This window comes from Hippocampus guttulatus, chromosome 11, assembly GCF_054856545.1.
Source record: "Hippocampus guttulatus isolate MCC_2025c chromosome 11, RoL_Hgut_1.0, whole genome shotgun sequence".
Classification (NCBI taxonomy): domain Eukaryota; kingdom Metazoa; phylum Chordata; class Actinopteri; order Syngnathiformes; family Syngnathidae; genus Hippocampus; species Hippocampus guttulatus.
This window is the reverse complement of record NC_141271.1, coordinates 18,306,529-18,329,529: the sequence shown is the minus strand read 5'-3', so window position 1 is coordinate 18,329,529 and position 23,001 is coordinate 18,306,529. Positions and strand designations below refer to the sequence as shown.

Here is a 23,001-nt window from a genome sequence, read left to right as displayed (position 1 = left end):
CGGAAACATGATTTAAATCGGACTTTTCACATAGTCGAGCGTCGTCATATTGTTATCGCGTCGTTTATTTGCAACGCGCGCCTTCTCTCATGTTAACTGGTGCGCCGCAGAAGTCAGGCCGTGCCGCAGCGTAAGCCTGGCAGCGAGAGGCATCTAATTAGAAGAACATGCCACATACTAGCTAATCCCTGACAGATGCAGCATCAAAGGCTGCCAAGGACTGTGCAGGAGCAACAGTGGCGACTACCAAAAAGAGAAGGAAAAAAAAAAGGACATTTGAATTGAGTGGAAAGAGGGCATCGTTTTTGAAAGACTTTCATTATTTATGATCCATTTCATATGTTGGAGCAATGCCCTTTTCCTCGCCGAAGGTATTTTGCTGTGATGTGGAGGATGAATGTGCATGTGTAATTTCAGTCAGGGGCGGGGAACCCTTTTCCGACCAGGGGCCATTTTGGTATTTATAACACCCTCATGGGGCCTTACGAAATTGATGAAAATAGGGTGAATGACCGTAAATGGCCCACAAGCCATAGTTTCCATACCTCCGCTCTATAATAGAAGATATATTACGCGCTACGCGTGTTCCATCACTGTTCTCAACCGGGTCGCTGAAATACTCCCATACCACCTAAATGAGCAAGCGCGGGTCCGCAATTTCAGTGATGTTAAATGTGCTAGCCATGTTTCTACCGCTGCGCTCTTCTCACGTAATTTAACCTTTTCATGCACCCTATCACCTGATAACACGATAAGCTGTCCACTGTAGCAACCGCTGTCCCTGAAAGTGTTAACCAGCATTAGCATTAGCGTTAGCCGCAGTTTTGTCATGGCATGCTGTAGTATGCTAGCTCAAGAAATGTTTTCAAATGAACATAAAACGGTACTATAATAATTATGATTTTAAGTATGCTAGCAATGTGAGCTCATATCGCTGGATCTGGAATAGATGTTTGTGTCTCAGCGTGTTGCGATTTTCAGTTTCGATACGATATTGTTCCAGCCTTGTGGACAAGCATAAGTTCAGGCAACAAGGCTTGGTTAGGATCGCATCAGCCTCAGCTGATGCGGAAAACCCAACTATTTCTGTGGTGCCGGGTGTGGTCATTATGCAAATTAGCCCCACTTTTACATCAAAGTGGAGGGAAAGGGCAAATGGCTCGCTCACTGGCATTCTTAGCGTTCACGAAAGATTGTTGTTTAATTTCACACTTTGATGGGTGGACAAGCTCTGCAGAGAGCCAGCTATTACAGAAACGTTTGAGAAAAAAAATCCATTTATGGCCTTTAAGAATTTCCACTGAAGGTCCCCTGCATTAACACCCCCCCCCCCCCCCCCAACACACACACCCTCAACTTCACACAGCTATTAAAACCCCCAAATTGTCAGGCCTTCTCTGCGGGCTCCACCCTAAGCGCACCCGACAACTGACATACCCCGAAGCCTAGCGTGCGTCCGTCTCAGCCGTCCGTCACTGCCACCAGCCTTCGACTTGACCGCGTTTGCGTGCGCCGTCTCCGCAGGGGTGCTGTGGAACCTGTCGTCGTGCGACGCCGTCAAGATGACAATCATCCGCGACGCCTTGACCACCCTGACCAACACTGTGATCATCCCTCACTCGGGATGGAGCAGCTCCACCTTCGAAGAGGACCATAAGCTCAAATTTCACTCGTCGCTGGTGCTGAGGAACACCACAGGTTGCTTGAGGTAACCACCTGATGCACACGCTCGGCACACGAGCACCTCCATGTGGTCGTTTTGCGTCACGTACAATTTCAAATCAAATTGACTGGATGTGAAAAAAAGCTTGCAGGTTTTAGACACAGACCGAGGTGGCAAAAGTACTCACACTCTGTTCTTCAGTAGAAGTAAGGACAATTGAATAAGCGTGAAAAAGCAGCAGTGAACTCAACTTACTTCCCAACTGGCAGCAGTTTGTCAGATAGTAAGATGTTTCGATACGTTTAAAGTTAAGGTTTATTGTCATACTAAACACAAAACAAAAAGAATAACCGCATAACGTTGCCCTAAAGTCTGCTATCTTCATGCTAACAACTATTGGGAAACAAATACACCCCTTTAAGCAATGGATATTTGAGCATTGGATACAAAAATAAATGTCTGATGTTCAATTTGTATTTTTTTATTTTTATACAACACTTTTTTTCATCTGTTGGTTGTTAAATTACTATATAAATAAAATTGAGTTATGTGGAGCAACACATATAATAATACTTACAGGCATATATTCTTTATCCTCTTCAAGGTACAACTAATATTACTGCAGACGTCTGTAGCACACTGCCCCCAGGTGGCCAAAGCGTGGACACTAGCAAAAGCAGCACCATAGGAATTGAACTGAAGCAAAACGGTGTCATTTCTGGACATTATGTTTAAGGTCGTGTCATTAGGGCATTTTTTAAAAAGTAACATATAACGCTATTTTTCTCATTACAAATCCAATTACAAAACTTCTTGGGGGAGGCTGGTGCTTATTAATGGCACTTCCCTTCACTTCCGTGGGGAAAGATGAATCGAGACTTGAACGTTTTGCGTTGCAAGCGTTACGCTCGTATCTCAAGGCACCACTCTTCGTCTGAACACCGCCGCATACAACCCACGTTTTGTGTTCGTGGCTTTGATGGTCGTATCACGCTAAACGATGATGTCACGCTTTCTCGCTCTTCTCTGATTGTCGTCCCCGTGTGTGTGTGTGTGTGTGTGTGTGCGCATGTGTGTGTGTGTGTGTGTGTGTGTCCGTGCCCGTGCCCGCACTCACGGTAAGAGGGGATGATTTCAGTCAGTCAGACCACACACGCACATTTCATCCATAATAGATGGTGTGCAGGAATGATTACACAAGTGGAGCAGACACACACTGATCTGTCATTTAGTGTGTGCATAACGTATGTGTCTGTGTGCATGTCTTTGTGTGGCTGCTTGTGTGTGTGTATGCGTGCTCTTTGAACAGGAACTTGAGCTCAGCTGGCGAGGAGGCCCGAAAGCAGATGCGCACCTGTGAGGGTTTGGTTGACTCATTGCTCTACGTCATCAAAGCCTGTGTCAACACTTCAGACTTTGACAGCAAGGTACACACACTCAACACATCGCACAGAGGCGCACGATTGTTCAGCCAAGAGGAAAACATCTCAACGCATAAAATGTGTCTTAGTTTGAATTTTTTAAATCGCCTGACACACACCGTAAGCCAAACAGCTGTTGTTTTCCCCAAAGTGTTTGTTTACAGTCTTTGTTACAATTCCTGCTTAATGTCGGAACACGCAAAGCATGCGGATGTTCTTTTGACCAAATGTCTCCGTGTGGCCTCCGCATCAGATAGTGGAGAACTGCATTTGCACACTAAGGAACCTGTCCTACCGTCTGGAGCTGGAGTTGCCCCCGTCGCGCCTGATAGGCGTGCAGGAGGCGGACGCCATTTTGGGAAGCGAGTCGCCGAGCAAAGACATCAGCTCCAGCTGCTGGGGGAGGAAGAAGAAGAAGAAGAAGAAAAAGAACTCCCAGGAAGACACTGTGAGTGTGACAAGACGGCAAAGAGAACGTGGACTAGTCAGAATGACGTTCGAGGGCGAAATGTCAGGATGAACCAGAATTTTGTGGGTATTGTAGCGTCACCTTGCGACTAAGTGCTGCCTTTCTATCCTCAGTGGGATGGAGTGGGACCCATCCCGGGCTTCTCGAAACCACCCACGGGCGCTGAGATGCTTTGGCACCCCGCGGTGGTGAAGCCTTACTTGACACTACTCGCCGAGAGCTCCAATCCTTCCACACTAGAGGGCGCCGCCGGGTCACTTCAGAACCTGTCGGCAGGCAACTGGAAGGTAGATACATTTCGGTTCAGCTCCTCACCATCTCAAAACACATTTTGTAGTTCCTCTGTGATACTCGTGCTTGGTTACATATCGGGAACCTCACCAAATCCATTTTCATCTTTGCCATTTTGCCCGTTTCACTCCTCGCATCTTTGGAGCAGTTTGCAGCGTACATCCGCGCCGCGGTGCGTAAGGAGAAAGGCCTGCCCATCCTCGTGGAGCTGCTACGAATGGACAACGACCGGGTGGTGTGTTCGGTGGCCACCGCGCTGAGAAACATGGCATTGGATGTCCGGAACAAAGAGCTCATAGGTAAGGGGCTCACCATAGTAGACGAACATTGACATTTGACTCCAGATTGAATAACACAACAAATGTCCCTTTGCTACATGAACGCTTATGTAAGAAGCACGTTCAAATGTATGGTTGGGCTATTATTGTGATTTAAATGTTGGCTTCTCACGATTTACACACATTGTATATTGACATACAACACGTACTTAACTCATTCACTCCCAATGACGTTTTTAAACGTCTTTTCAAACTTGGTCTAGAATTGGCTGGTACTGAATGAGTTAATTTTAGAAACATCATTAGCTTATGGCTAGCAGTCAATTGAAAACCCCATTGACCAACTAGCATAAATTAGCATTGGAAGTTACGGCAGGGATTTACCTTCAAGTAATCACTCGGTCACAGAATAATAGTATTGATTAACCGCAATTTCAATATCACTCAAAATAATTGTGATTTTTTTTTTTTTTTGCCTAATTGCCAAAACCTACTGTAAATTAAAACAAAATTGTTGACACATCAACTGTTGTAAAACATTTCGCGCAAATTCTTTCTACTTCAAAGTTAAATACAACTGAATAGAATTTGCGAATATACGCTATGTATGTAAACATACGGTGCTGGATTCTAAAACGTTTATGCAGTTTCAACATTTACACTGTTTGTACCACAAGAGGGAGCCAGTGTAGCACACCTGGAGAACCACCACCTGCTTTTAAAGGTTAATCTGAAAAACATCCTCGTCATGATACCAAAGCCTAAAATCATCCATGATCAATGTCATTGAACCAACTGTGACGAATATCAAGTCACCTAAGTGAACATACTCGCTTCTGTACTTGTAATCCACACACCAAACCGAGCATCAGGCCTCGTCACAACATATTAGCTCCACGTGTCCGTCCTCGCTGTCAGGGAAATACGCCATGAGGGACCTGGTCAACCGCCTGCCCGGGGGAAACACCACCTTGCTGTCGGACGAGACGGTGGCGGCCATCTGTTGCACCCTGCACGAGGTCACCAGCAGGAACATGGAGAACGCCAAGGCCCTGGCGGACACGGGCGGCATCGAGAAGCTGGTTAACATCACCAAAGGCAGAGGGGACAGGTAAGGCCGGCCAAGCGGGCACGATTTTTGTCAAAACGCCGGTAAGGGAACGGCCAGAACACAAAAAAAATTGTGAGTAGTGTATGAAAATGATTTTTTTGTATGTTTTTTTTTTTTTTTGGCAGATTTTCTCTGAAAGTGGTGAAGGCGTCCGCTCAGGTTCTTAACACGCTGTGGCAGTACAGAGATCTACGCGCCATCTACAAGAAAGTAAGAACTTGCTTAATTTGTATTGATTGTTTGACTTCCGTCAGAAAAAAAACAAACATCACTGTCAAAATGAATATTGATATATACTCGTGTATTCGTGGCGTAATTTAATCAACTAAACAACCCCGGACAAACACGCGCTTGACGTAAAATGTCCTCCATTTGTATTTCCTAACAGGACGGATGGACCCAAAACCATTTCCTCACACCGGTATCCACCCTTGAGCGGGACAGGTTCAAGTCGCAGCCCACCCTGCCCACCAACAGTATCCAGATGTCCCCCCTCAACCATCCTGGTAGGCCGTGTTGCTTTTGGCGCACACCGCAAGCGTGCAACGCTCCCCTCACGCGCTGGCTGCTCTTCTTCCTCTTGTAGCTGCCAGCGCCATGTCGTCCCCGGCCATTCGCGATCACACCCTGAGAGATTATCAGAGAGCACAGTCAACTATGCAGTTTTATAACTACCAAGTGGACAACAGTATTCACAAAAAACACTATCCAGGTAATGGGGTGCTCTAAATCTGCTCTGGTATTTCCTTTGACCTGATATATCGCATTTTTACGCTCTCATTGCTTATGGGTTGTTGTTTTTTTTACAGTACAGCGAACCCTTACTATTCGCACGGCATCGGGACTGAGGCCTTTGGCAAATCAGAATTTACTCAACATTAAAATGTGGTGTGATTGCCAATAGAGCCCACAAGATGGTGGCAAAAGCATCCCTTTTTTTGTCTCGGTGAAGCGCTTCAACTCACTTCAATATGGTTCTTTGGCACCAAAAATCCACAGGATGGCAGCAAAGCAATGCTTTTATCTAAACGAAGCGTCTCGACTCACTTCAACGTACACCATGTAAACCAATCATATCGTAGCCTTCCGGTCCACTAGCTTAATGCTAGTGCTAATGAACTTGTATGTTACCATGTTTTAAATCTTCAAGCAACCGATTGAAACCGAAATGTGCGGCATCAACATGTACACTGACAATATGACAGTAGTCATATTCATACAATATATGAATGAGATTCAAAATGTCTCACTAGGAACTATAATGTACAATATTATGGAGTGATATTTTCATAATTTTTAGTGTTTTTTTTTTTCTGCGGTAGGACTGAAATGGATTTGTAGCATTTTCATTTATTTTAAGTCACCGCTATACAATACCGGCGGTCCATTTTTTTTTCTTCACAAAACCATGCCAAAAATGTTCTTTTTGGGGGGGGGGGCTGGAACAGATTAATGGCATTTCAATGGGGAAGAATGCTAAAGCAGCATTGTATCTGGTCTCTCTTTATGTAACGTATGCCCCACAAATGTTTGTTTTACAAGTAGCCGGCTCCAGGATTCATTGTGCCTTCTTTTTAAGTGGATTTCAAGTGCTTGTTCCAAAATGGCTGCTGCTGCGGATTCGTCCCCCTTTAGCTTCTTCGAGCTTGCCTCAGTCCTGGCTCTCTGACACTTCAGCATGCGGCACTTGAGAGCCGCAAAACACTAAAATGGACCCGCTAGTCTATACCGGACCACACAATAGTGTTATTATTGCGAGGCGGGGGGCTGCGGGTGTCGCTGAGTGGGTACGCCAGACGAAAGCTCTTGCCAGCACATACTCGCTGGCAGGAGAGTGGGAGGGCAGAATTTTAAAAAAAAGAAGAAAAAATAGTGGATTCCAGTGGCGAGACGGCATGCTAACGTAAATCCCGATCCCTGTGGGCTGTGTAAACAAGTGGAAAGCAGCAGCCCGACGCTTTGATTTTCCCTCAATGGGGACTGACATTCCATTCACGCATATTTGAAAGTTTTGTACTCTGATTGCAGGGTCGGGAATGACTTCTTCGTACTACTACCCGTCGCCTACGCGAGAGGAGCCTAGAAGAACACAGGTGAGATCATTCACATTTTTCCCCTTGTAAATGTACTTTTTCTTTATATAATTATGGCTTTTTTAATATTGACATATATACATATGGAAATGTACACACACACACGTGTGACATTCTCATTCATTCCTTCTCCAAGTCAGAGAAAGGCGCGACCGACTCTTGTGTCGTGATAAATCACCGAGTGAACTGAAATATTTGGATATTGACTTCTACATTTGTTGCATCTCTCTTCGGACCTGTAAGGCATACATCATAAAATGTGCCATCCTTGGGAATCAATGTTTCCCCCCTTAGGTGGTATCTGATATTTTAATTGCACATAGATCACAATGACCAGACATTTGAATGGGGTGTGTAGACTTTTCATACCAACCGCTGTATATCATGGTGATGTCATCTGTAACATCGCCCTGTGTGTGTCTTCCTCCCAGCCTTTGTACTACGCCGACGAGCCCAGCAGGAGGGCCTACGACCCATACAGGATGTATGTGCAGCACCCGCTCGGCTACGACGACGCCTACATGGACGAGATTATGGCGTACGCGCCGACCGTCGACTACGGCGGCCAGCATCACACGCTCAAGGCCGCCAACAACTACGTGGACATTTACGCCAGTACGCGGAGGCCCTCCTACCGGGCCGAGCAGTACCCCGGTTCTCCCGATTCGTGGGTCTGAAACGCAACCACGAACCATGAACTTGGCTTTTAAAATAAAATAAAAAAGAAAGAAAGAGAAAAAAAAGACGTGTGAATGTGTGCGTGTGTATACAGTGGATAGCGATAAGTTTACACACCCCTGTTCAAATACTCGTGATATAAACAAAAATTATTTCAAAATGTTTTCCACCAGTAATGTCTCAACTCAGTTGAAAAATAAATATTATAGAGGGGGGAAGTAGAAAATAATGAAAAAATTGTGCAAAAATATGGTTGCAAAAGTCTTCACACCCTCTTATCACTGGAAATGGCCGCGGATCATGACTTGTGATATTATTCAAAAGTGTAAACAAGTTATATAGAATAATTTAACAGAGTTGTTCAGGTCATGTTGGAAAAAGCTTTAAAACAACATAGTGTTTTTATTTTTTTTTATTTTATTTTTTTTTACACATCACCAAAACCTGGCATTGGACCAGGGATGTGTAGACTTTTTATACCCATTGAATGTAGGGAAGCGACAGCAGAGGGAATTATGGAATGTGTGCCAATAGAAGGGAATTAGTTAAAGTAGTTGAGAGGGGGGGGACACACACAGCAATTTCTAATGTTTTGATTTGTGGGGATGACTTATTTTTCAGACCAGTACCAGCACGAGCTTTCAGTTTGAGTACTCAACGATACCGATACCATGTACTGATACCTCTCGTATTTATGACACATAAAAGTTCACTAAACACAATGACAGATAATCTGGAACAATGACCTTTCATGATGATTCACGAAATCCCACATTGTATCGGCTATTATTGGCAAGAAGACTTACCTTTTAAAAAAAATTTGCTTCAAGTATCACTGGCTGGTCACGGCATCCTTCTTGAGTGCCTGATATCAATACCTGGAAGCATTACTCACTCGTCCCCAGTCATAAATGGCTTTTAAAAATGTGAAGTAGTGCAGAATTGCGCAAATTTGGCCGTTTATCCGATGTGTGTACCCCGTTTTAGAGACAAAAAAGAAAATCATGTGGGGAGACAAAATTGGACATGAATGACAGTCCTGCTTTGTTTTATATGTTAGATTTTTTTTTTAACAACTTGTCTTAGCGCAGCGAGGGCGTGAGTCATGTGATGCGAGGATCTGCGGGAAGAGTCAAGATGGAGGTTGTGTGTGTATGTGCCGAAGCCAGCATGGAGTGGGGAAAAGATTGTACAAAAGGATGAAAGTGTTAGCTGTACTTACTGTTGTAACGATGTTGTGTTTTCTTGTAAATACAGTACATGTGGCCTGGTTTACACTCATCTGCACTGCTATACAAATCCTGAACTTGTGCCATATTAATTCTCTAGAGATATATATAAATAAATATATATATATATAAATATGAAGAAAGTATGTGGAGGCAACAGTGGCATATGTATACATAGTATAAACATGATCTGATAATAAAAAAGGACAGTTTTGTTTTGTACCCCCTCTGGTCATTTTTTTTCCAGCCGGTTATTCAAGTATATTATGATAATGATATGATGTGATATAATACTGTGAAAATACACTGGGTATATTCTATTTTACACATGTACAATACAGTTTACATAGTTATATATTGCATAATATTTTACATGTGCGGGTGCCATTCAAAAGGTAAAAAAGATGTAAATTACGACCAAAATTATTGTATGTGTATAAATAAATGCTCGTACTTTGTACTAATCGAATATGAAACACTGAGTAAAAATATGTTAAACAATTTGGATCGATTAGGTCAAAACATTAACGTTTAAAGATGATGAAATGCCGTATTAGTCTAATTATTTTCACATTAAAGAGGAATATCATATCTCAAATGACATTTTGAATATCGAATGTCTTGAAGTAGTTAGCCTGTGCAATATTGAATAAAAACAACAACAACAAAAAAACATAAAAAGAAACCCAAAGGCACCCTTTAGAAAGATAATCATGGAGAGTTTATATCAGAGTTAATAATTGATCAATTTGTCTATCAATATAGCCATCTGTCAATCGAAAAAGAAGCACAATTGTCATGTTTTGGTTGCCATCAGATTGCTCGCGCGTACCTAATGAAGTGGTCGGTGAGTTTGCCAAATGAGTAAAATTCGGATCTGAAGAGCACAGATGTTATATACGTTGAACGAACAAGCTGACGTCACGCTTATGGGCATCAGCGATGAGGGGGCGTGGCTCAGGGCGGGACGTCGACGCCAGCTAAGCGTATAAAAAGGTGAGGCGAGCGGAGTGAAGCCGAGGTGATTTTTCTTTTCACGGTTTCCTAAAGCCAACATCGAAAGATGGTCCAACAAGGCAGCAAAAGTTGCCCAAAAGACGGTCGTCTGTTAAAAGCTGGACATCCCCCCGCTGGTTGGTATTTTAAAAAAGTTTTTAAACTTCAGTTCTCCGAATTGGTTCGCTTTTTGACCCACTTCGACGCACTGAAATTGGCTTTGAACGTTGTTTATGAGCGTGTCATGGGGTCCGTGTGTATGTCGTGCACCCCACTCGATTCTTTTCAAGCTGACTTTAAGTTTACCCGCGTTTTATGCATCTGTCCTTTATATCATTTTTGTTGCGTGCATACGCACTATGATTAGTAACATTTGTTTGTTTCACGTTTGATGCAAAGCAATAGTTCGATGGCGGAATTGAAGTTGACGAAGGAATGTCAGTGTTTCTTTTTTTTTTTTTTTTTGCGTGGGTGGAATGGGTTATGATTGAGTTTAACAAGGTCTGCCTGGCAACAGGAAGCTGCGCGAACGTGCGACGTCACCATGAAAACAAACGAGCACAGGAAAAGTTATTTCACAAGTTTTGGAAACGGGTGCCAGGATATTCCGGGTAGCAGAAATGCGACTAGTAACCGCTGATCTGCAGACGGAAACTTGTTTGGGGTTGTGGCACCGAAAAAATAAAATTAAATATTTTTTTCCCCTCTGGATTTTCTGCCCTGACCCCCCCCCCCCCCAAAAAAAAATCACAATTAAACTATTGTAAAAAGTTTCACAGAGACGATGGCATGGCTTCCCGTTAACGGACTGGAAACAGAACATGACAATATGTAATGAAGCCATGCTACTGTGGGAAAATTGTCTGGCTGTGTACATGCATGTGCCTTTAAGAGATTGGCCCTGGTGAGGTGGCGTGCAACAATGGCGAGTCTTTGCGTGGGCTGTCAGCAGCTTCTGCGTGAGTGCGTTCATTGTGTTTTACTGTTAAAAAAATGGCCAAAAAACGGCACCACCACTGTGGATTTCCTTTCCCACATGGAAGGCCATTAAAGCGTACGGAAAAAAAAAAAAAGATAAAATGATGACTCCAACTTCTAGGGGTCCTCTATTGACAATTGAGTTTGGTTTAAACGGATTTGTATGCAAGTCATAACTTAAATATTTATATGAGAAAACGCGTGATAATTCAAAAGTTGTTTTTTTTCGGGGCACTAGTGAAGGCTGGAGGCAAGCGAGTGGCTAAGAAAGGCTTGGAAGAGGCCAGCAGCAACCAGGGGACTCCGGAGAAGGAAACCAAGAGGCCTGACAAACCCAGGTCAGCCCGGCTTGCACTCGCTGAATGAATATAAGAACAAATCTGCCTTTGGTTAGGGATCAATTAGGGTGGGTAAGTACAAATGCCAGGTATCGGTATCATTCCATTTCACGTTTATTTGAACAGGTCTTAAACTCTTTCACTGCCAGCTATTTTCTGATTGATTTTTCAAGGTTCACGTGATATTGTGATACATCTTATGCACAGTGACTTGGATCGCAATGTTTTTTTTGGTTTTGTTTTTTTAGTGCTAACTCAAACATCTGACTCGTCCTGTCCCTCGACAAAAATGCAAGTGTGATGGCAAAATGTATTTACAATGAATCACGAGTGTAACAATTTATATTTCATAAACTACTTGAGCACTACTTAGTAGTAGTAGTAGTGTGTGTGTACATTGTCATCGCTTCGACTTCTGAATTTAAATACCCTCCATCTTCGCTTGTGACACTCTTTATGGAAGATTTAATGTGACAAAAGCTTTGATCGATCACAAGCTGCTCTTAATGGCTGCGTTTCCAAGGGCCCGTTTATGTTTTAGGTGCTTACACATGATGAGCTCATCCAAAAGAGAGACAATGCTGCCAGAGTTGGCAAAGATTTTTCTCCGCTCAATCCCATAAAGAAATCGGGTACGAAAAAAACCTGACAGAGTAAATGAGTACTAGTCGCGGTCTAAAACAATTTATCAAACATAACTGATAATTGTTATGATTGTAGTTTACATAACAGCGCTGAGCCAGCTAACATTAATCTGACCTTTTTTTTTGATGGCAGCTTTGAGGACCTAATTGTGGTTAGTGAGGTTTTTTTTTTTTTTTTCTCTCGTTGCCTCAGGGCTGTCTCCAGTGCCAACAGGATGCAACAAGTGGGTCTTCTTCTGGCTGGAACTCTTGACAAGGTAAATGCTCGTTATTGTCAATGGATGTAAATGGTTGATGGAATTTTCTTAGGTTTCCCATTTTGAATCTCGTCAGTTGAGCCACGACTTTCCCGAGACGCCCGTGAGTGTGCGGCACAGCAGAGTGCAACCCGCTGTGGAGAAGCTCCACTCCCCTCGGACTTTCTGCATCCAGCAGCCCAGGAAGTTCTGAAGGATGACTCATTGATGTATTGTAGTGTGCTTGTCTTCAGCAGTTTACACTTTTGAGGGGAAAAAAAATCTATTCTCTTGAAATACTAAAAATAGCTTTTGTGCTGTGCTCTACTTCTTTCTTTAGTTGCGGTTTCATGTTTTTGTCTGTGAAATGAGTTTTTGATGTTTAAAATGTTGAATCTTTTCTTCTATGTCAACATCTTTGTACTGCTTGGTGTGCTGCATGTTTAGTAATAAAAAAAAAAGATTCTGAGATTTTGTTTTTGCAATAATTCACAATGAGCAGTACGTGGTGATGAATACAGGAGTCTTGAATTTACAACAGATCATTACAGTTTTGTTTAGCGATTGTAATCAAATCTGTAGACGTAAGACGCCTTGTGAGCGAGTTTCTAAGGCTGCTCAATAGATTAAGAGTGGCGTTTACCAAATTAAAGGAGTTCACTGCACAACACACAGAACGCCACTAGGCAGCAGTATTACCTTGCAAAAACCTCCCCTTTCCCTCTCCAATAGAAGTTTGACTTTAGATTTATTATGCAGTGTTTATTAAAACCGTTGCGCAGCGTCCATCCATCCATCATCTACCGCTTATCCGGGTCCGGGTCGCGGGGGCAACAGCTTTAGCAGGGAAGCCCAGACTTCCCTCTCCCTAGCTACTTCTTCCAGCTCTCCCCGGGGGATCCCGAGACGTTCCCAGGCCAGCTGGGTGACGTAGTCTCTCCAGCGTGTCCTGGGTCTTCCTCGGGGTCTCCTCCCGGTGGGACATGCCCGGAACACCTCACCAGGGAGGCGCTCAGGAGGCATCCGAATCAGATGCCCAAGCCACCTCATCTGCGTCGCGGAACCGATTGTTTGCTTCAGAGTTTGTTCTGTAGTGTCATTTAGTTTTTCTAAATCTTGGTCGTTATGGTACGTTTTTTTTAAGGTGGTAAAGTCATTGACAGGGCGTGTATTTGCAGAATTTGAAAAAAGATCAAAATATTGTAAAAGGTCCGGTATTTTTTTTACTCACGTTTTAACTGAACTGCATTTGAGAACATGGAAAAAATGGGGTGAAAGACATCTACTGTACTGTGTGATTTGATAAAAATCGGTTATTGAAACTAGTAATACTAAACAGTTTCACCACAAGATGTCGCTGTCGCCTAATGTGCAGTCAAAACCAATCAAATTTGAATCACCTGTTCGTATCATGTGTCCTCGGTTGACGACGTAACACGAATGTGTTCGTAAGTAAATCCATTCCGAATTTAAGCGAACGCAGTAGTAAAGTCATAGTCAGAGCAAACATTTGTATGAAAATAATTTATTGGCCATGGGTATAAAATAAACCTCAGTTCATTGCGTGACGTTCGTAAACTCGAAAGATTGTCGTAAATGAACTCATCCTAATGTAAGCGCAGCATCAATTTGTGCTATCATGAGGCGTCCAAGCGGCAGGAGGAGGAAGTTGGAGGATGATCCGGGGCAGCCCGCCGGCCCTTCGACGACGAGCCTCCCTCACAGATGACCTCATGCTGGGAAGGAGGAGTCCAACCTCGGCAGTTTTACCTTAGTGCTGGATCAAGTGGGAGCAGAGTTTTTGTGTGTGGAGTTATTCTCAAGTCCAGGGGGACGGTTATTGTCTTTTTCTTTTTTCTATATGAGGGTCTACAGCCGTGACATTTATCGGGTAAGATATTTATTAAGTTTAGTAGCAAGCAAGGTACCGCGGGGAAATGTTGGGGCATGCCCAGCGGGAGCTGCCATCACATCTATCGGGGACTGACAGTGACTTGGAGTCTTTCCGTCTCAAATTTATTAGTTTTTTCTATGTGAACGAATTGTCAAATTAAACAGGGCGGGTTTTCAATGTTTTTTTTTCTTCTACAAAAAGGCGACATTTACTGCTTGACGTTGCGTCCGCTATTCTTGGCGAATTCTTGTTGCTTGAAACTTGTTGGTCAGGTAGCGTCTCCGTGAACGCAACACGCAAGTCAAAGTGAAGTAAGCTAACGTTAGCATGCTAAACAAGCTCTACAAGTTAACTTGACCTGCTTTTTATTTGTTTTACTTCTGTTTTACCAAAGACTGTCCGTTCGTGTATCGTGATATGAAACGATACACGCATGGCCAATTGACTGCATTACGCTAATATCTCCAATTAATGAGACACCTGATATAAAACAAGCTACCCGTGTCTTACCGACGTTGTCAAATGTATTTCACATTTTCAAATGTCTGCAAGCCTCTTAAAGTGAAAAAGTATCATAAATGGATGTGAAACTTCACATTTTGAGGTCACGCAAGATTAAAAGAGGGATGGCAATTTAGAAATGTTGATATGCGGAAAGCAGTCTCCAGTATAATGCTATAATGATCATTATAATACTGCACAGATCACTCTGTACACCGTATTAAACTGTTGATATGCACAATAGTTCACTAAATGTAATTATTAACCGCTAACGCATACACAATCGTTGAAATATTGCCTTTCCACCCCTTAATTAACTGTGTATTTTGATGTTAAATGCCACCCGGTGATTATAAACCACAAGCTAACCCATATTTTGGACTTAAAACTATTATAAACAGTGTTGCATTTCCAGTGGCCGTTTCCCGGTGGACATGGATATTCGCAGTATTGTTTCCACCCGCACCATTTTGGGGCAATTTTACTCTGATTAAGGAATCATTCTAGTGCACTGTAATGCCCGCCGGATGCTTCTTCACTTACCACAAATATGTGATATTAGGGAGAAGCACCAGGAGAGACTGATTGCCTTCCAGGGTGAGCATAGCCTGGTTCCCATGGTCCCCGGGCCAGTTGGCTCAGAGCAGAAGCTGGCAGCAGACTGGCATTGTTATGTCTGAGGAAAGGGACCTTATTGGAGCGAGTGACCTGATTGACAGCACACACTGAGCTCTTCATGATGGTCATGATGATGAAGAGGATGGGAAAGAGGTTCCCACAGGAAAGGCTGCTTTTCGAGAGTAGCTGGTTTGTAGTACAGTAGACAAGTGTATCAACACCCACATCACTCACCAGGCCGGGCACTGTCATGTGACTTTGTCGGGTTATTTTTCCCAAATTGTACAAGTCAGGAGTTTTTTTTTCCCCATGCTGTTCCTTTATAGGATTCTTGGAATATAGTAAACAGGAAAGTGTCCGTGCCATGGTTCGTGTAATATCGCACGATCCCACTGAGTGTGTTATTAAAACATGATTTTTTTGGTGACTTGAATGGCACATCCAGTTTACAATATCGTAAACAATTGGAGGATGCCTGGTGGGATACACTTGAGCCTTTTAGGTGTTACTTATCTGAGGCGTTCTGTCTTGGTTTCCTGTGTTGATTGGCCGTCGACCAGTCCAGGGTGTGTACCCCACCGCTTGCCCCAAGTCAAAGTGGCCTTGTTACACTCGCAAACATTCCCACGAAGAGGCATTTTGAATAGATTAACAGTGATTGTGCCGCCATGTTGTCAAGTGCGATTAAATCGTACGAATTATACGCAAATAAATGTATTTAGGTGATGCTTTAGATGTGGCTGAAGCACTTGTTAGCGTGTGATTGTTTGGGATTGGAAGGTCTGCTGTGCGGCAGCTGTTCTCGCTTAACATTTTTGAAAGCCCCCCCCCCCCCCCCCACACTCCCGAGACAGACGGATTGAGAGGAAAAGCACAGGTGCCGCCGAGCCCTTATAAACTGAACTGTTGTCAACTTTGGTGAGGTTTGCAGATCTGCACTTGGATTCGATCCACTCGCAATAGATCAACCCAGCTCAGGCTAGACGGATTTGACGTTGAAATTGATTGATGGAGAGGCATTAAGTACCGCTGATGTTTCTTTGAGCAAGGCAACAGATTGCTCAAAAACAAAAAAGATCCCCGCCGGGCAACTTAAAACAGCTTCCACTATTGTAGGAAGACTTTCTGAAAGAATTCCAAGCGTGTCTAGGAATTTTCATCCAGGTGAACATTCGTAAGAGCTGAGGTCGCCATTTCTGTTTTAGTTCATTCCAAAGGTGTTTTGATGAGTTTGAAGTCAGGCGCTTCCACTCCAAACATGCCTTTTGGACCCTCTTCGGCGCCCTGGAGCGCAGTAATGCTGGAACGCCAAAATAACTTCCCACAAGTGTTCCCACCTAGTTGGAAGCATACAGATCGGATTCACGATTCAGGCTGTTGCAAAGCCAAAAATGCACAACAAACTGAACCGGCGCTACATAAAGAGGATGGCAGATAAGGGGCCAAGAAGAAATAAGAGCTGAATAAGAATGTAGAGTCTCGTTGTAACAAACAAGTAGGAACACGGATACCGCGTTCCCTTTTGTGTGTTAACTACAAAAAGAAGGCATGCAAGACTGTTGCTGTTTTAGTTTTAAAATGAAACGGTGACAGGAAAACAAGTGAAAAGTGTTGTCACCTGTTTAAAGCATTGCCCCCCCCCCCCCTCCCCCAGCCCCCCCAACCTTTTTTTTCCACCAATAACTTGCTCGTGATAACGCAAATATTTCACAGATCGGCAGTATCAGATTGTGGTATCGGTGCATTTTTACAAATACGAGTACTGTACACACGTGTGGTATATCCGAAGCGTAACAATTTAACCCTGACTTAGGAATTTTACAGCTGGCAAAACTTTATTGCACTTTTAATTGCGACACTGACCTACTTATCATATTCCACATTGGTCTGTTTCGGTGACTACTTCTCACCAAAGCCTCACGAGACATAGAGTGACGTTCCCTCTGAGAGATCAGCACGAGCGTGTGACGCGCTAGATGCAAACACCGTGCGGAGGAATGGCGCAGCATAGTGTGAAATTGCATTGCCCGCCCGGCGTTCGCATATTTGTGGCGAGAGGACCAAAAAAAAAAAAAAAGAAAGGAAAAGCAGCCGTAGAACAATATGCGGGAATGCGAGTCTGTAAGGTCAGACGCTTGGGACACTTGCGCTCAGTTTCACACGTTTTGAAGCGCTCATAAAAGCGTCCCAACGAGTTTTCCCCTTGCTATTTATAGGCAATGAGGGCAGCACGGTGGCCTCGTGGGTAGCACGTCTGCCTTACAATACGGAGGTTCGGCGTTTGAATATCGTCCAAAGTCAGCCGTGACCCAAACTGAGGACAAGCACCGAAAAAATGAATTGTTGAGTGAATTAGTTGAAGCAAACGTGAGCTCCACTGTAAAAAAAATAATAATCAAAATCGGATCATTTTCCATTGATTCAGTCAATTTAGTCTGATTGAACGACAATTTTACTCGATAAAATACCTTTGACATGCCATTGTTGTGTTTCACTAGCAATTCCAAGCATGGGAGGATTTTTTATTTTTTTTTAATTTTCTCATTCCCCTCTGGAGAAACCTCATGTAACATTTAAAGGCAACTTGTTAATATTTCACTCTTCATCAAATACGAGGCTTCCCCAGAGGCAAATGTTGAGCCGAGTCCAGAAAGCAGTTTCCCATTACTTTTTTTTTTTTTTGGGACTCCTGGTGTTCATTTGCACATAAATGGCTCCGTGGGTTGTTAATGGAGGGATCGCGAGACAATTACTGGGGATAGCGACACTTAATAAGTGAGATTCCCCCGAGGTTGACGATTTCTGAAGAGCGCAGTAGTTGTCGCGGGATGATTTTGCAGTCATTTGACGTGGGAAAAAAATGCCCCGTGAAACTGCCGTCACCCATAAATACACATTCCACAAAGATACGTCAAGGCCGCTTCATGTACGTTACAGCCCGTGGCTGTTGGAGTTTGGATTTCATCCATGTGGCACATGATGAAATACGATTTTATTTTTTTTAATGTGGAAAAAAAAAAAGCATGTACAATGTCTTGTCTCGTCTGTTTTAATTTCAGGTTTAGTCACTTTAAGGAGCCCGAGATGTAATTGGAAGCAACGAGAACCCTGTAAAACATGCCTTGACACTTTTGGAGGGCTAACCGTCATGAGTTTGAAAGAAATTGCCTTTCACACACTGTCGTCGTCACAGACAGGCACCAATTGACGCATCAATCATGTCGCAGACTATCAAGGGCAGGAAGCACAATTCGCTTTCCCATGCGATCCCCCCTTTTGACTGGATCAAACTTGTCCGCCGCAGTCATAAACCACCTGGTTTTGCCCGCCGGCTTAACAACTGCGAATGCACCCGTAGGAGCGGATCACACAAGACGCAGAACCACAATGTCCATTGCGGCCGTATGTCTCGGTGGCTGGTAGTGGCAGCCTCCAGGAATACCTGATATCTAATCGTAAGAGCGGTTTTGCACCAAGAGCGGTACAGTATCAGTTCTCGCCCATCCCTAAACATGACTGTGACTGGCGATTGGTCCAGGGTAGGCCAAATCACTGCCTCCGTTGTTTAACTCATTCAGTACCAGCCAATTCTAGACCAAGTCTGAAAAGACGTTTAAAAACGTCTTTGGGAGTGAATGAGTTAAAGTTCGTTGCTTTAAAAAGTGGAGGCCACGTGTTTACAAATCACTGTTTGATGATACATGAATAGTTGAAGTTATCCAGTCACAGATTCGTTTGCATTATTGATGAAATCAGACTTACCGACGTAGGCTGACGCCAGACTTCGCAATTGGGTTACTTTTCAACACGGTCCAGCCCTTGCAGCATTCTTCAGGCGTTAGAGAGCCGAGCTATTCAGAGGAAGTCGCAAGGCAGGGCTGCGAAGGATGCACTTGAGCCAGAGCGGCCGGCCCGTGACATAAAAATATCTGCCCTTTTGTTCTTTCCCTTCCCGTCGGGCCAGCGCGAATAGTCGCATTTGCTTACAATGGCCGACACGAAGACGGAGCTGTCCTTCATACCTGCGCCCTCCGCTTCCTCCATTCAAGCCCGTGTTAGTTAAGTGGCCATTGTTTACGCCGCGCCGCGGCACACAAGCCGGGGCCCGGCCTTTTTCCTGCGATCTGTGAATAGCTCATCAAAAGACCGACTGTTCCTTCCACTGGCTTAGCTCGTAGCGGTGGCTTTAGCGCAGAGTGTGACGCCGCGACCGTCTGATCCGGTCCAGTGCTGACCTCAGCGCGGCCACAGTCCAGCATCTTCTCCATGCCGGCAAACCTGAGCGTCGAACCTGTACTGACAGATAAAAGTGCCGTGATTCATTTTAGCAGTTTTTGAGATGTGCGTGATGAGCCACTCGTTTGGTGGCGTTTCTCCTAATTAGGAGCGCGGATGGTTGTTCGTCTCTGTGTGCCCTGCGATTGGCTGACAACCGGTTCAGGTTGTCCCCCGCCTACTGCCAAAGACGGCTGGGATAGGCTCCAGCACCCCCCGCGACCCTTGTGAGGATAAGCGGATCGGAGAATGAATGAATGTCCTAATTAGGGTTGAAGCCAGGTCATTTTCTGACTATTCCTCTTTCTGACTTCCGGGTTGAGTGAACGCTGGCGCGTTTTGGCTGGCGCTTATAAATAAAATGTATTATTATTATTATTATTTTGGGCCAGAATCAGGTTACGATAATATCGACAAAGGAACATTCAGACTCTCATTCACACCCGTGGAAGTTAGAGCAGGGGTATCAAACATACGGCCCGTGGGCCGGAACAGGCCGCAGACAAGGTTTGATCAGGCCCACGGGATAATTTAAAAGTGAAAAAATGCATAAAAGACACAGAATGAATATTTTTCATAAGATGCAATTCATGGATTATCCGCTAGGGGCTCACTGTTTTCTCCTTAGTTTGTAAAGTGTAGGCAGGGATTACATTTAGATTTTATATGCACATGTGTATGTAGACATGATATTTTGGTTATTTATAGCAGAATATGGTATAATTTTAATGGTCCGGCCCACTTGACATCTACCGAGGCCAAAATGTGAAATGAGTTTGACACCCCCGAGTTAGTTTTGAACGCTTTAAGTAGCAAAATCTATGTTACGCCTTTCACGCTAACAATTTTTCAAGCTACAGCCTTTCGAAATAGTGCTATCAAAAAACAGAATATTTGATTGAAAAAATTCTGGCGCCTAAAGGTGGGTTTGACCCTCACTCAGCTTTCAAATGCTTCAAAATCATATTGATTGAGTGACGTAAGTTCCTGCAACCCCCCCCCCCCACCCCCCCAAAATTGAGTTCGATTCATTTTTTTGAAACAGTGATTTTGTTATGAAGGTTCAAGTTATGTTCATTTATTTCATTTTATGAAGATGAGCTCTTTCAATGCGAGCAGCAGCCGAACCAATGACCCAGAAGAACACGTTTGCAACTTCCAAGCAAAAGAAAGCTGGATGTAAAAGACACTATCAGCAGTGCTACTTAACCACGGCTTTATTGTTAGTTGACTCACATGCACCGAAACCAACTCTGCATAATACCGTTACGCGGCGACCGCCTCGCTAATGAGGCAATAAAGCCATCTAAACTGATTTGGGGATACGCGGTGACCAAACATCCATTTATCTAACTGTACCGCTTATCCTCACTAGATGGGGCCTGGCTCATTGGATGAGAAACTAGCGCCCACTAATTACACCAATTACCACAATTGCATTCAGTGGAATGGGGACTTGCAGTTTTTATTCATCCTTTGTCTTGATCTCTCTCTCTCTCTCTCTCTCTCTCTCTCTCTCTCTCTCTCTCTCTCTCTCTCTCTCTCTCTCTCTCTCTCTCTCTCTCTCTCTCTCTCTCTCTCTCTCTCTCTCTCTCTCTCTCTCTCTCTCTCTCTCTCTCTCTCTCTCTCTATATATATATATATATATATATATATATATATATATATATATATATATATATATATATATATATATATATATATATATATATATGCGCGCGCCGGCCTATCAAAACGCGTCTGTTGTAAACCACCGCTCTGGTGTTGATAAACACCATCGATGACGACAGTGCCAAACCTAGCCGTCATGACTCATGCGTAATTGCTGATGATGACGGCATTTCAGCTGGCCAGCCAGTCAATTGATTTCACCGCATTGACCCGCTATCACATGCATGGCGATAGCCTGAGGCGCTTCTGAGCCGCCTCTTAACCAACCCCCCCGGTTTCCTGTTTTCTCCGCCGTTTTAAGAAAACGCTTCCGGTGAGCTGCATTTTTGCCACTTTTCCGAACTTGTTCTATTGCACGTGTCAAATGTCACCGGTGTAGAGTCCTCTTTGCAATTCTTAAAGTGACGTGTACTGTGCCCCTCTCGGTTTTTCATCTTCGTCATCTTGTTCTTCCGTTAGCTGCCGCACAGCAAGTGTAAATATTCAGGGTCCATTTGGGCAGTGTGTCCACAAAGCCTTGCGAATGCTGCGTTCTCACTGCTTTGTTGTGATATCACATGCCCCTCCTCCCCTCCGTCCATCCCCTCCAAAGCGTCTGAGCAACTGAGGTTAATGATACAACTTGAAAGTCAGACGAGTTGACCGAAAACATCAAACGTTGTAGCTGGGTTACACCTTCGTCTTGTCGGATGCTGATTGCGTGGCCCCTTTTGGAAAAACAAGTGTAGTAGTTGTTTAACTCATCACTCATTGACTCACATAGCCTCCCTGATGTTAGTCGTTAACGTGTAAAGCGGCGCATAGCAACGGCTAATCCGTCACACTTAATGGACTGCTCTCTTATACATTAAACTACATTAAGTAGATGAGAAATTAATCATCAGCTCTTATACTGTAAAACATGTTTCACCAGGGTCCACACTTTACCGTATTTTATCGTATGGCAAACGTTGAAGACAAATAGACTGTTAGACTGTACTTAACATGATTTACGTCTCTGAACACACCCCTCACGGCGCTTCTTTTGAAAGTAAACCGTGAAGAGGAATCATTTGGTTACTTGCTGAGCAAAATCATTCCTGTAATAAATTGAAAAATTCAATTATGAAAAAGGGGTGAAGCGAACCTCTGTCACGAAAGCTTCGCAGGATCATCCTTCGACGTGCTGTAACGTTACTGCAGTGGCGATACTCCGCATACGAATACGTTTGCACCGTGGCTGTGAGTGAATGTCCAAATTTTGGATGATTTCACACTTAAAAATGGAATATAAAAGTGCAACATGTACCACCAAAGTATATCTTACATTCGCCAACGCAAGGTAAACGTATTGATGTTAGCTTAGCTTACCATCGCTCGTCAGGCATTTGGTCATTCCCAGTCACGTTACAAAACAAATGGTAAGAAAAGAAATACGTAAACAAATCCATTTGTACATAACTCAAGGCAAGTCAGTCAACAAGGACAAAAAAAAAAAAGTAGTGGATTGAGACGCTCTCCCGCAGCAACCGTAAGCCGCCCGTCTTCGTTTGAGAATGTGCGGACTATTTGTGTAGTGTTTGTAAAAAGCCAGGCCTTATTTGGACGGAGACGTTCATTTGTCTTTATCGGAATGAC

General features: G+C 43.8%; 3 protein-coding genes across 10 annotated transcripts in view; all 3 read left to right on the top strand.

Annotated features, from left to right (window-relative positions):
* The window catches only part of pkp4 (plakophilin 4), a 53,657-nt gene extending 44,202 nt beyond the window's left edge, over window positions 1-9,455 (top strand). For all 6 annotated transcript variants that reach the window (XM_086123296.1, XM_086123298.1, XM_086123297.1 and 3 more), the window contains 11 exons: window positions 1,525-1,708; window positions 2,973-3,090; window positions 3,338-3,532; window positions 3,667-3,840; window positions 3,993-4,143; window positions 5,041-5,233; window positions 5,359-5,443; window positions 5,622-5,739; window positions 5,820-5,945; window positions 7,262-7,326; window positions 7,758-9,455. In XM_086123296.1, the coding sequence (XP_085979422.1) occupies window positions 1,525-1,708; window positions 2,973-3,090; window positions 3,338-3,532; window positions 3,667-3,840; window positions 3,993-4,143; window positions 5,041-5,233; window positions 5,359-5,443; window positions 5,622-5,739; window positions 5,820-5,945; window positions 7,262-7,326; window positions 7,758-8,003 (1,655 nt within the window). In that variant the 3' untranslated portion in view covers window positions 8,004-9,455. The remainder of the gene's footprint in view (window positions 1-1,524; window positions 1,709-2,972; window positions 3,091-3,337; window positions 3,533-3,666; window positions 3,841-3,992; window positions 4,144-5,040; window positions 5,234-5,358; window positions 5,444-5,621; window positions 5,740-5,819; window positions 5,946-7,261; window positions 7,327-7,757) is intronic.
* A 759-nt stretch (window positions 9,456-10,214) lies between these two features.
* On the top strand, window positions 10,215-12,894 carry dap1b (death associated protein like 1b). 2 transcript variants are annotated; one of them, XM_086124502.1, is made up of 4 exons: window positions 10,215-10,366; window positions 11,446-11,545; window positions 12,383-12,446; window positions 12,523-12,894. In XM_086124502.1, exons 1-4 carry the CDS (start codon window positions 10,297-10,299, stop codon window positions 12,637-12,639), a joined length of 351 nt encoding a protein of 116 aa, XP_085980628.1. In that variant the 5' UTR covers window positions 10,215-10,296; the 3' UTR covers window positions 12,640-12,894. The 2 variants fall into 2 exon arrangements, with proteins under 2 accessions (XP_085980628.1, XP_085980627.1); XM_086124501.1 differs by having other exon boundaries at window positions 12,499-12,894.
* A 1,301-nt stretch (window positions 12,895-14,195) lies between these two features.
* tanc1b (tetratricopeptide repeat, ankyrin repeat and coiled-coil containing 1b) overlaps window positions 14,196-23,001 on the top strand; it is a 73,862-nt gene continuing 65,056 nt past the window's right edge. For both annotated transcript variants that reach the window (XM_086123433.1, XM_086123432.1), the window contains exon 1: window positions 14,196-14,316. The gene's annotated coding sequence lies outside the window, so the exon portion shown is untranslated. The remainder of the gene's footprint in view (window positions 14,317-23,001) is intronic.

Excerpts from the sequence above, each read along its gene's own strand:
- dap1b (XM_086124501.1), top strand. The coding sequence starts at position 10,297 with ATGGTCCAACAAGGCAGCAAAAGTTGCCCAAAAGACGGTCGTCTGTTA. Across the intron at positions 11,546-12,382 it reads AAGAGGCCTGACAAACCCAG|GGCTGTCTCCAGTGCCAACA; the intron begins GTCAGCCCGGCT and ends TCGTTGCCTCAG. Across the intron at positions 12,447-12,498 it reads TGGCTGGAACTCTTGACAAG|GTTTCCCATTTTGAATCTCG; the intron begins GTAAATGCTCGT and ends GAATTTTCTTAG.